Source organism: Thrips palmi, unplaced genomic scaffold (assembly GCF_012932325.1).
Source record: "Thrips palmi isolate BJ-2018 unplaced genomic scaffold, TpBJ-2018v1 HiC_scaffold_7, whole genome shotgun sequence".
Lineage (NCBI taxonomy): Eukaryota > Metazoa > Arthropoda > Insecta > Thysanoptera > Thripidae > Thrips > Thrips palmi.
The window spans coordinates 3,211,501-3,224,594 of record NW_023144634.1 but is presented as its reverse complement, the minus strand read 5'-3'; the positions used below and the strand labels follow the sequence as shown (position 1 = coordinate 3,224,594).

The following is a 13,094-nucleotide window of genomic DNA, read 5'->3' as shown; positions in this document are numbered from 1 at the left end:
GCGCGGCGGGCTGAGGGAGGCTGACGGACACTTTGGACGTGACTTGGCTGTCTGATGCCGCGCGCCGTGCGCCGCGACGTACCGGCCGAGGGGCCAGGGGCGGCCATGGGGCCCAACAGAACAGGTGGCCGCAGCTACGCCGCTGGCCCGCCGCTGGCGGACGCACCCGGATGTGGGGACACAGTCGCTACTCACATTTACTTAGGGAGACGGCGGGCAGGTGCTTGGACATGGCGTGCTCCAAGTCCTTGACGGAGGTGGGCGCGGCGTCGCCGCCGTCGTCCGCAGGGTGGTGGTTTACTGCCGACGCGGCCGACGTCACCGTGGCGCTGGCCGTGACGGGCGTGGACGGCGTCGGCGCCGACGTCTTGGGGCTGGCGTCGGCCGTCATGCCGGTGGAGTGGCACGAGGACGACGCCGGGCTGAGGACGCCGGCGCCCCGGCCGACGCCCTGCAGCTGCTGCAAGTGCGGCTGCTTGGTCCGGCTGGGGCCGTCCTCGTCGTCGTCCTCGTCCGACGTGCACAGGCTGCTGTCGTCCTCCGCCATCGACGACATCTTCCTCTTGCTGCCCCGCCGCTGCTGCAGCTTCTTGTTGAGCCCCGGCTGCTGCCCCGGCCTGTGCAGCGGCTGCAAGGGCTGCAGCTGCGTCACGTGGTCGTGGTGTCGACCGCCGCGGTGGTCGCCCGGCGCCTCCGAAGAGCCGTCGTCCAGGTCGGGCGGCGACCGGTGCGTGTCGCGCTGGTTGGACGGGCCGCCACTGCTGTGACCTTCTGCGGAAAAAATAAAATACACCCGTCAGCGAGATTCGAACCAGCGACTTTTGGCGACTGCCCGGCACGACGCTCACCTCCCCTGTCGGCGTCGGGCGATCCGTTCTCCGGGTCGTTGCTGTTGTCCTCGCGCTTCACCGTCTGGATGGAGTCTTCCATCTGGCACGTGTCCAGGATCAGATTGCCGTACTCGCGCGCGCTGCAATCAACAAAGGCCCGTCAGCACGTCAACGAGCGCGTCACGCCGAATAGAGTGGTCACTCCTGCCTCGGCCTTCCTCGGCCACCCGGGCGCCATCGCCCACCATCGCCACCCTCCGCACAGCCTCGCCGGTCCGGAAGCAGACGCACGCCGCGCGCCGCCTGGGTTTGCGTAGCGTCACACGGCGACACTGACAGGCGAAAAAACGGCTGCCCCGAGCGGGAGTCGAACCCACACTCACCTAATGACGTAGTTGACGCAGATGATGTTGGTCTCCTCGGCGTTCTTGGAGCTGCACACCACCGTCGCGCACGTCTGCAGCCACGTGAAGCCGCCGTTCTTGTTCATGAGGCGGTAGTAGTGCGTCAGCACCTGGCCCTTGTTGATCACTGCGGAGAGAAAAACAACGGTTATGGTCGTGGGTTCAAATCCCCGGTCGCGCCTTTTCCTGTCCCCGCAGGGTGACCACCCTCCCACTTGGCCGGGCCGCCTCGCCGCGCTGCCCACTGCACTGCAGTCCCCACCGCCCTGGGCTCGGCCCTGGGGGACAGCGGCTCCGGCCGGCAGCGCGATCATTATTTTATATTGCCAATTCCATAAGCGCTTCCCCGCGACAGGCCTGGGCTGCCAGTAGGCTCATTCCGAACAAGAGCCGTTCCTTCGCCCTGTCTCTGCCGCACTCGTGGTGCGGCCCGTGGGGGTGCGAGAGAGACAGAGCGACGGCGGCTAGCCTCGCGCCAGGCGGCGTCTATCCTTCACTTCCTTCCTTGGCTCCCCGCGGCGGAAGTGCCAAATGACAAAATAGCCACCTGGGAGGGGCAATGGACGCGCAATATTTGAGCGGGAGAGGAGATGGCCGCCGGGAAGCCGAAGGGAAAAGAGTCGCCGAGTGACGGGGGAGGGGCTGCAGAGGGAGAGGCGACTGCCGCGGTGGCGCGCTGCGCTGGGGCTGCGCTGGGGCTGGGCCGGGCTGGGGGGCTGCAAACGACGGACAAAGTGTAAGGGGGGACAAAGGTAAAGGGAAAGCAATGCCCAGCGATACATGGAGGAGGAAACTGGCTGGCAGTGCGTGTGGGTCCCGCTCGGTCCCGCTGCCGGCAGCAGGGCGGCGGGGCGGCGGGGCGGCAGGCAGGGAGGGATGAGGGTTACAGCCAAGTTGAGATGTGGCTCACATCCACGGCAGGGAGACGTGGTCCGCATACTAGGCAGCCGGCGGCGGCGTGGCGGAGGCACGGGGACGGAGGAAGGAAGGAACAAGGGGGAGACGGCCAAGTTTGAAGGGACGCGGAGACGCAGAGGAGACGATGATAAAGAGACAGGGGACTTAGCGACGGGCCCCGGCCAGAGGGCCGCAGAAGAGAGGCCCTCGCCCCCAAGCCGAAAGGGGCAGCCGTTCGCAGATTCCGCCGCGAATTTACATCCTCGTCGTTCGCGCCGCGTGGAGCTGGCTGCTGGATGCCCTTGTGCCCGGCCAGCCCGGCTGGCCGGCCGGCGGGGAGATCCGAACGCGGATCCGAACCCATTGGCAACAGTTCGACGGCGGGGTGGCTGGCGCGCCGCCACCACGCCCGGCCGCGAATGGAGCCGGCAGGTGCACGTCGTGCACCATCCGCACCCCCAGGCTGTTTCCGTCTCTCTCGCACCCCACGTGCAGGTGCGCGAGTGACAGCGACGAAGCACTGTTCGGAATCAGCCTGCCGGGGGTAGGTTGAGGCCGCCCTTGGTGGAATCGCGCTGGAACCGGAAGTGCCCCCGTCCGAAGACGACCGCAGCGCCGCCGGGTTGGACGACCCTTGGAACGCGCTGGAACGCCGCGGGGGCAATAATTCCGTCGAGGGGGTGGCGGGGCGGGGCGCGGCGCGGTGGTGACGGCGCCTGAATGCAAAGCGTGGCTGGTCGCTACCGCCGGGCTGCCGCCGCTTGGCGGGCGGCGCTGTGCGGCGCTGTGCGGCGCGGTCGGAGCCCTGGCCGCCCCGCCGGCGTCCCCCCGGCGTCACATGGGGCACGGAGCAGCACGGAGTGGCTGGCTCGCCGGCCGGCCGCGCCGGGACGGGCACGTCGTCCTGGTCGATCGCCTTCTAGCCCCACGACGGCGCGCGTCCTTCGCACGTCCGAGCCGCCGACACGCCGACACGCCGCCAGCCACGCCGGCCCGTCCAACACGTACAGTGTACCCCCAGCCCAGCCCTAGGGGTGTAAACGCCCGCCACGCCACCCAAAACACAACCGAAGCACTGCTAACCTCCGGGAAACTTGAAAAAATTCGAATCGTTCTTCGATCGGCGTCGTGGTCCCGACCCTCCAGCCTTGGCGGCCCGCACGGCGCCGACCTTGAGGCCGGGCACCGGTCGTGCGGGGCGTGCGGCACGCGCCTCGCGCACGCGGGCGTGATTCGGGGACCTCCGAACCGCGCGACTTGCGCACGCCCCACACGCCCCGCACGCCCCGCACGCCCCGCACGCCCCGCACGCGCAGCGGTCCCCAATCGATATGCTGGAGCACTGCGACCACCTTGCCCCACAATCCGTGCCCCTCCAGCAGCCAGCCAGCTGGGCCGGTTAAAAATGCACGCGGCAACGCGGCGTCGAACCCGCGACCCCGCCCCCCACGGGCAACGACGCAGCCCGCTCGGCTACCCCGGTACTTACGGTCCAGGTGGCACTTCCGCAGGCGGTTGGCGTCCTCGCCGTGGCACAGCGTGTACAGGTTCTTGCCCGTCAGCTCCTCGGCCGTGTAGTCCAGCAGCTCCGACACACGCGGCTCGCAGTGCGCGATCCGGAAGTCGAAGTTGATCCTGGTGACGAACATGTCCGAGTCCAGGCGGATCTCGTGCACCGAGGGCGGCGGCAGCGCGATGGCGATGGCCACCATGCCCAGCAGCGGCGGCGTCGCCTTGCGCGAGTGCGAGAAGCTGCACTGCGGCCGCAGCCGGCACAGCACCAGCACCACCTGGGGAACACACAGAGCAAGGAGAAGGTCAAGCCGAGCCTTTCTCGCCGTCCGCGCCACACTCTCACTGTCTTACTCCCAGTCTCGATGACTCGTAAACGGCCATCGTTGCACCCGTTTCGCGTGGGGCGACAAGCGAGGCGACGAGGCTCCGAAATGGCGTTTCACAACGAACAGCGTCCCGGGGTGCGATGGTGCACTTCGGCGGCGCGCTTCCACTCCGGAACCGCCGCCCCAAGCCCAAGACGCCGCCAAGGCCGCGGCCAAGGCGCCCAAGGCCCTGTTGCAGGCGGCAGTCATCCCCTGGCTCCCTCTCCTGGCGGTCCTGCCGCCTGTCGCTCCGTCTCTCTCGCACTCGCGGGGGCGTCCGGGCGTCCCGCGGGGGTGCGAGAGAGACGGAGCGACGCTGCTTCCTGGCGCCACGCCCCGGCAAATAATAAACCTCGCTTATCTGATCCCGTTAACCCTTTCCGCCCTGCCGGGCCTGGCTTGGCCTGGCTTGGCCTGGCCCAGGCCCTGCCAGCGGTGGCGCGGCCCGGTCGGCTTATCACGCGAAGCTCCTCCTTAACCTAAGCGGTGCCACACACGCGCAGGCCTATCTCAGAAAAAGGGACGCGCGCACACACACAGGCACACTCGTAAAAGCGCACATGAGTTACACACGTGCACACACGCACACACGTGAACACGCCCGGCTAAATGGCCCCTAATTAAGTCTTCCAAAATTTGTCTTATCTCACACGTGCGGCGTAACCGCAGTGGCGGGGAAGGGGAGGGGGGCTGCCCCCCCGCGATGAATCGATGTGAACCTGGGAGTACTAGTGTAGTACGCCCCCTTGCTCTGGAGTGGAGAGAGAAAAAGAGAGAGAGTGCGCGCGAAACAACGCCACCGGGTACCCACTGCTAATGAGACTGTCGTCTGCTTCCTTTCGGCGGTCTCCACCTACGCCACTGTCCGGCGGCTATCTCCCGGAAGCATCGGGGCGTCGGGGAGGCTGCCGCGGTCCAGCCCGCCAGCCAGTGGCCCAGCCAGCCGGCCGGGGAGGACAACTCCCGAAATAAGAACTAAAGCCCGTATATATACGAGCTCATTAGGGGGCGTAACAATTAACTGGATGCGGACGGGCGGCGGGGCGGCCGACTCCATCTCAGGGGCCTTCTTCTCCTCCTCGCCCTGGTCGTCCCGCGCGTCCCGTCGGTGGCGCACAGTGGGCCAGAAGACCGGTGGAGGCGGACAAAACTCTAGACGCGTTTTGAGCTCCAGAGTCGCTAAACAGGCCTCGGACCGAACGTGTGACCCCACCAATGGATTCCTCGTGGTGATAGCATTCCATCGGTGGGGTCACACGCTCGGTTCGTCCTATTTCGCGACTCTGGCGCTCAAAACGCGTCTGGAGTTTCGTCCGCCTCCACCGGCCTTCTGGCCCACTGTGTGGCGCCCCTCCCCCTCCGGGCGGTGTAAACACCGTGCTAAAAAGACGCGTAACGGCGTCAAAGTTTTCGGGGGCACCGCCGCACGGCCGCCGCACGGCCGGCACGGCATCTGTGGCGGGGACTAATCCCCGGCGGGATGAGGCCCGTTAACTCGGTCGGCTTCGGTCCGTCCCCGGGGGAGGTCGCTCTGTCTCTCTCGCACCCCAGCGCCCCGACGCGCCGCCCCGTGCGCGCGAGAGAGGCAGAGCGCGCGGCCCAGACTACGTGCCCGCCCAGACGCGCACCGCGCACGCCAACAAGGCCTCCGTGCATTCGGCTCAAGAGTTTCGCTCCCCGCCTTGAAACGCGGAGGCAGACTTTGCCTTGAGATTAGCCCGCAGCCCCAGCACCGCTACATTAACCATCCACTTTTGTTAGAACTACATTTTAAGAGGCCTCGCTTTTCATGCAGGAAGTGTAAGGAAGAAGTGCGACCTAAACGGAGAGTACCCACCCACTACACTCTTGGTCAGTGGAAGAAGGAAGGATACGCAATGTTCTACGTTTTTAACAACAAATTGCACATGACAAAGAAAATTGAAATGAGGTGGAAGTTGCTTTTAGAGAAACATGCAGCTACCATACCAACATCCCCACCGCGCTGTCCCGGTCCCTAACACCTGAGGAAGTCGACAATGATTTTGAGAGAGTTAAAGACAGTTCGCTTGCCAGCTTGTATCACACACACACACAGACACTCGAAAAAAGCTCACTGCGTGCTGTTTCTCAAATCTGTAATTCGGAACGGACCGGAAATGGCGGGAATAAATCGAGATGCAGCCTTCTGGGTCTGTCAATCCTGGGACCCGGAAATGAGCTGCAAAAATCGGAATGATGTCGAGAGCGGTGGATCGGGACCGGGACAGCACGCCCGTCTAGTCTGGAGACAAAACAGAGGACTTGTCCAGCTAGCGACGAAATCGGAAACCGAGCCAAGACTCAGTCTTACCTGGTATCCACTCGACTCTGCCGGGTGGCTGGCGTTGACCTACAGCACGGGGCAAGAAGAACACGCATGGGTCACAACGGTCACAACAAGCTGGCAAGGTCGCAGCGTGTGCTGCCGAGAACTCACGAAAACCACCATCATTGCCTACCCGACGGGAAACGACACAACTCCACCCTCAACCAGCAAGCAAAGGGCTCGGACGCAGCTTCGTGCTGCTTGCTGCGCGAAGCGGGAATAGGGTTGCCACTTACCCGGTACCCAGACGACTTGAAGTGGCACCCCCTCTTGGTGAGGGTGGACTTCATCCGCACGCAGAAGGACCGCTCCAACCCCTTGTACCCCGTGGTGGTGCTCAGCGCCATCTGGGTGGCCACTGCGGACAGAGACAGAAACAACACTGTCACATTGTACGCAAAATCAGCAAAATAAATTACTGAAAAAAATAAAAATTATTTTTAAATTTTTTTTGTTTGTGATGACGTAATTTACACGAAGGGCGGCCAATCGCGCGACGCCATCGTGAAACAATTTCATATGAGATGGACGGGCGATAAAGACGACGGGGAGGTGCGAGGGACGCCGTCGTCGCCCGTCCGGGCCCCCTTCCACCCCCTTCCACCCCCTCCCCCTTTCACGGCGCCGCTTCAATTCCTTGGGCCGTCGTTGGCGTTCGGTCAATCGTGGCGATTTCAGATTGTCTCGACGATCAGGTCGGCGATGGCCTCGGCGCCGAGCCCCGCGCGCCCCGCGCCCCGCGCGGTCCCGGAGGAGGACAAGAAGGAGACGAGGAAGACGTGCGTCCGTCCAGTCACCCGAAGGACCGTCGCTCTGTCTCTCTCGCACCCCTACGCGGCGCCCCACGAGTGCGAGAGAGACAGAGCGACGAGGCGGCGTAGAAAGGGCCTAGCCGGGCGGCATGACGGATGGCGAGGCTTTCGTTATGATGTGTCGTATATCGGATTGCCCGCTGGAGGGACGCGACGCGGGTCAGTTCCGTCCGGTGCCGACAGAGCGCCATCCACTACCAGCAGGAGGCGCGACTTTTATTAAAACGCGCCCGCCCCGGCGGGTATTCGAACCTCGGCCCTGCCCGCCCTGTCCTGCCCGCGCAGCAACAAGCTGGCGTACCCTTTCCTCGCCAAGACGCCGTCCGGAATTCCGAATAGGGCGCGGCGTGGCGTGGCGTGGCACGGGGCACGCACGTGCGCGGCCATGCAGCCATGCATCCGGCAGCGCGCGGCAGCGCCAAAACAATGTGGAATTGCAGCCGTGTCGGCCGGGGGAAAATGAGAGGGGTCGAATTAAATTTCCGTTCAGAGTAGGAAAGCATGGAAGAGAGCTGGGGTGCTGCTTCGGCGCCTGCGAGGTAGGCACTCCTTCTGACCCGCAGCGCACCGCGGTTCGACGGGACTGCCTACGCTGCCCCTGCGCGCCTGGGAGGTAGGCATCCCAACGGGTTCGCTACGCACCGCTGTTCAACGGGACTGCCTACGCTGCCCCTGCGCGCCTGGGAGGTAGGCATCCCAACAGCCCGCAGCGCACCGCTGTTCAACGGGACTGCCTACGTTGAGGAAGGCGCCAAGGAGCGTTTACAGGGTGCGAGTCAGGAAAGGAGCGGGAAATGGAGGGACAAGGACAAGGCGGTGGATACAGCGTCCTGACGAGACGGCCTGCCAAATCCCAGGGATTCTATTTCATGCGCTCGTTTCGGCCTTTGGAGTATACCCAGGGGTCGCGACACCTGCTGATCCTGTAGCTCTGTGCCGCCGGGTACAGTCGGACGCACCCAACGCGGTCGTTTGTCGCGACGGACTCCAACCCGTTATCTGGCCATCGGCGACTAGGTGCGACTAGCTGGGCCCTCCCCGGCGAGCGGACGGCACGGCGCAGGCGGACAGACCTGCGCGCGGACAGAATGCCTGATGGCAGCGGCCAATCGATGTCTGTCTGAGTTGCGCCCCGCCGCCTCTCCGGCCCCTACCGCCAGCCCCGCCCGGCGGCCCCGCCCGTGTTTCGCTACAGCCCTCCAGCGCGTCCAACGCCGTCCAAATTTAACGCGCCAACGTCCAAATCTCACCGTCCGGGTTCATGGTGCCCGTGTTGGAGGCGATGCCTTCCTCGGAGCCCGCGCTGGCGGGCGAGGCGAGGCCCTGGCCGCCCTGGGGCGCCAGGCCGAGCCCCAGCTGCTCGGCCACCTCCTGGTGGTCGGCGTGGTGCACGTAGTCGAACACACTGCTACCCGTCATCTCCACCTGCAAACACAAAGAGTTCGTTAAAATAATAACAAAGAAATATTCAAACACGAAAAACACTAGAAAAACGAAATTCGAAACAAAACTCTGCGAGAGCGGCACCAGATTCGAGTACCGCCCTCGGCCAGCCGCATTTTCCGGGCCACCGGCTTCCGATTCTCATCGGAAGCGACGCCGACGCGTCGCCAGCCCCGGCAAGGCGCGAGGCGCAAGCCCGGCCTGGCACGGATTCGAACCGGTACAGCACGGCGCGGCACGGCACGGCACGGCACGCGGGTGCAGCTCTCTGTGGTGATGACAGTGGTAAGGGGGGTGGGGCGAGGGGGCAGGCCGGGTGGACGTGACGAGATAGCCCCGTGCAAAACGTAATATCGGCCGGGGGAAGGGGAGGGGGCAGGCGGGCGTACGTGACTGGCCGGAAGTGGCAGCCATTTTGTTTGTGCCTCCCCCTTCCCGCCTGCCGTCTCTCTCTCCCTCTCTCTCTCTCCGCTGCGGAGCCCCGCGCGGAGCCCCTCCCCCTGCATGTCGGGTTCCCCCTCCTCCATTTGCACCCCCAGCCCCGGGCCCCGGCGAGGCCCCGGCCGCCGCCCTGCCGCCGTTCCGCTGGGCCTCATCTCCTATTTTCACCTCCTAACCGAGCTGCGTGTCCGCAGTACGTATTTCAATTTTGGCGGTGATTTTTTTTTGGGCCGCTGCCGGGTTTACGCTGCTGCCTCCGCGCGTCGCCGCGTCGCTGCCGGCCAGTGGGATTCAATTACCCGGATAAACAGAGCGGCTTTGGCGGGGCGGGCGGGGCACGCCACTGCAAACAGTGACCGGCAGAGAGCGCTGCCCAGTGTGCCCGCCGAGGCGTGCCGCCAAATGGCCAGCGCAAACACGACCGAATCCCCGCAAATAGGGCGCGGACCAGCGGCCGCCGCACAGTGGGCCAGAAGACCGGTGGCGGCGGCCAAAACTCTAGACGCGTTTTGAGCTCCAGAGTCGCTAAATGGGACTCGAGCCGAACGTGTGACCCCACCAATGGATTCCTCGTTCGGAGAGCAATCCATTGGTGGGGTCACACGTTCGATTCGAGTCCCATTTAGCGACTCTGGAGCTCAAAACGCGTCTTGAGTTTTGGCCGCCGCCACCGGTCTACTGGCCCACAGTGCGCTGTCTCTCTCGCACTCACACGCCGCACGGGTGCGAGTGAGACCGACGAAGCCACACCACCGCGCTCAACACTCTAGCTTTGGAGCTACCTGGACATTGCTTTCATCCGCCCACCTGGCCACCGTGCCCACCACCAAAGTCTGGCCGGGGCTGCGGGCGGACGGGCCGAGTGAGTGTGGCCGCCGTGCGCGCTTCAAGCTTTGCTCGGCGACGCCATGTCGCGCATGTCTGATACCGAGGACAAGGTGGAGGGAGAGAGAGAGTGAGAGAGAGAGAGAGAGAGGGGAGAGAGAGAGAGAGAGGAGAGAGAGAGGAGAGGGGGGGGGAAGGGGTCCTCCAAGGTATCTGGTATGGACGACGCGCGGCCGACGAGCAACAACAGAAACGCGGTGGGCTTTAGGCTTGAGCCTCGCCGGCGAAAGGATTAAGCCACCGTAAAAAAAGCCCTGGGTCCCCGATAGAAAAACGAATGGCCGAAGAACCTGGGGCCGAGGCAGGTTTGTTCTGCGCTTATCGTTTATCAGAGAGGCGGAAAAAGGCAGGGCGATTCCCGTTCCGTGGAATGTCCCAGGCACTGGCTATCACAGTGTAGGTGAGGGGAGTCGGGGCGACCGGCCGAGCCACGGCGCACTGAGCACGGTGAGGTTGTTTTCGGTGCATTTTGTTCCCCTTCACAAGCTGCATGACGCCCGTGCTGATGTCTGTACGTGTGCTCGGGGGAGCCCGGAGCCCTGGCTCGCCCTGCCGGGGGTGGCTCTGCTGCTGGGACCTTGGGGGTGGCGGGGGCGGCGCGGGGGCGGCGGGGGCCCTCGCATTAGGGATGGGCGAGGGAACGCGGAGAACGTGAGCTGAATTTGGGCGGGCCTCACGGTGTGCCCCACCCCCGCGCCCCGGCGGCCCCGGCACGGCCCCGGCACGGCGCTCCCATTGGTCCACGTGCGCCCCTCCCGCGCCCCTCGCGCTAGGCCCCGCCCCTCTCTCTCGCTCTCTGCAGCTGACGGCGCCGCGGCCGCGGGGCTGGGGGCTGGGCGGGGTGGGCCGGGGCCGACGGGGTGCCCTGACGGCCATGTTCCCCGGCGCCCCCTTCGGGCACCCCCGTCGGGCACCCCTTTTGGCCGGCCACCCTTCCGCCGCAGTCAAGTACCTCATTGCCACTGCGTTGTAGCGCAGAGCTTGCGCGACCCCGGCGAAAAAAAGGCGCCAGCGCCGGGATTTGAACCCGCGGCCCCCCGGATGCACCGCACGGCCTGCGCGCCGCGGGGGGTCAGGCCGGTGTTGTGATACACGAGGGGCATGGCCGGCACGGGGCGTGGCGGGGCGTGGCGGGGCGTGCGCGCGTGATGTGCCCCTCAACAACGGCGACGTGGACGTGGCACGCTCGCCGACACCCCCACACACCCTGCAGGCAGCCAGCCCCGGGCCGTGCCAGCCCCGGGCCGTGCCAACCCCGGGCGGGCCGGGTCAGGGGCGGCACGCGGCCGCCGCCACGCCGCGCGAGGTCTAGGCGGCCAGAGCGCGGAGGGGCGGTCACGTCGACAGGGTCACGCGCAAGACGGACCTGACCGCCCCGCCGCGCCCCGCCACGCCCCGTCTGGCCGCGTTCCCGCGGCCCGGACTGAATTTTAAGATAATGACGCCTCACACACGTAGCGCCGGCCGTGCCGGGCTGCCGGGGCCGGGGGGGAGCCGGCGCGCTCGTAGTGGCGTAGGACGGCAAGACGGCGAGACGGCCGTGAATGCAGTGCTGGCGGTCAGCGGCCACGTCCCGGCCCGGCCGACGGCCCGACGGCCCCCTCCAGTCCTCCAACGAGTGCACCGGGGTCCCGACCGGCGTCCACGCGGCGCCAATCACAACAGGTGCGGCCGGCACCGAGCACACGGCGGAGATCGTCGCGGAGGACAAACACCATCCCGGGTAACAGTGCGACGTGCCGGACCGGCCTGACGACGTTCGAACACTCGAACACGCTTACGGCCGTCGACGTCGCGGTGGCGGGGCGGGGCGCGTCACAGTGACCTCACGTCGGGGCGCCCCGCCACGCCCCGCCACGCCCCGCCACGCCCCGCCACGCCCCGCCACCCCAGCGCCAAGGCACGTCCCGCCAATCTGCCCCACAAGCCGAAGCAGGCCAAGCAGGCCAAGCAGGCCAGGCAGGCCAGGCAGACACGGACGATCCCGAATCAGAACGCGTGGCTTTATCAATCGGCCCGGCCGGGACAGGGGGTGCGGGTGGGGGCGGCCGGGAGGATGCCGTCGTCGGCGTGGCCGGGGCCCGGGGCACGCACCCCGCAGAGCCGGCAGAGCCTGCGAGGAGTTAATTTCACTCCGAGTCCACACGCCGACGCCGCACGCGAATACAAAATCCGAGGCCCCCTCCCCCTCCCCTGGCTCCTTCGCGGTGACCTATATCATGGCAAAGAGCCCTCGCGCCGCGACTCACTCGCGACCAGCCCAACGACCCGTGAAACGGTTCCGCGGCGGCTCGTTGCCGATGCAGAGCGCGCCCCCGAAAAATTGGCGCCGAAATAAAAGTTTCAAGTGCACAGCGGGGCCTCGCCAATTGATCTGCGCGCCGCCCTTTTTAACAAGGGACACTGACAAAAATGAATCGGAAACTTGAAAAAAAAAAAGCACTGAATGAAAGAAGTACAGTAAAAGAACTCACCTGTGACAGCCCGAGGTAGATGGAGACGGTCTCGGAGATGTACAGAAAGCGGCCGTCCGCTCCGAGGGAGAAGGCGAAGCCGTCCAGACTCTGTGGAAAAGGTTCAACGTTCAAGACACAACCGCAAAGAGAGACCGAAATCACGCGTCAGACCAACTTTGGGGCAACACTGCTCCCAAACCAAGGCGGATAATCGCACTCCGCAGAAAAGGCATGCCAAAGGAAGCATCACAGAATACGGCCCCGTTGACGGAAAGCATTTTTCCGCATTGGATGAGACGCAGTGGCCGCCTGAAGTCAGCCCAAAGCACGATTTCCGCACATTCGTTATACTGTTCGCAGGGCGGGGCGCGGGGCGGGCCGCCCGGCAGTCGGGCCGCCCAACGTCCGGGCGCGTCGGGCGCGTTGCCTACCCGTGGACCAGCAGGCGCCGGCCGGCCAGAGGGTGGCGCGCCGTGGCGAGGCGTGGCGTGGCGAGGCCAGGCAATAACACACACAGCACGTCCCCGGCGAGGCGTAAACCTCTCGCCGAGAATGAGCAGCACTGCGCCGCATCAGCGCGCCTCGTCGCTCCGTCTCTCTCGCACCCTTACGGGACGCCCCACGAGTGCGAGAGAGACGGGAGCAGTGTTCAGCCTGCAGCCGAGCAACCCGCGCAGAGCCAAGTAACGGCCGCAAGAG

At 65.6% G+C, this 13,094-nt stretch overlaps 1 protein-coding gene across 5 annotated transcripts in view; it reads right to left on the bottom strand.

The window, feature by feature from the left end:
* Positions 1-13,094, bottom strand: part of LOC117652353 (protein trachealess) — a 112,326-nt gene that overhangs the window by 3,488 nt on the left and 95,744 nt on the right. For all 5 annotated transcript variants that reach the window (XM_034397202.1, XM_034397198.1, XM_034397199.1 and 2 more), the window contains 7 exons: positions 12,414-12,503; positions 8,421-8,595; positions 6,595-6,716; positions 3,621-3,921; positions 1,214-1,361; positions 849-970; positions 196-771 (listed from right to left, as the gene is read on the bottom strand). In XM_034397202.1, the coding sequence (XP_034253093.1) occupies positions 196-771; positions 849-970; positions 1,214-1,361; positions 3,621-3,921; positions 6,595-6,716; positions 8,421-8,595; positions 12,414-12,503 (1,534 nt within the window). The remainder of the gene's footprint in view (positions 1-195; positions 772-848; positions 971-1,213; positions 1,362-3,620; positions 3,922-6,594; positions 6,717-8,420; positions 8,596-12,413; positions 12,504-13,094) is intronic.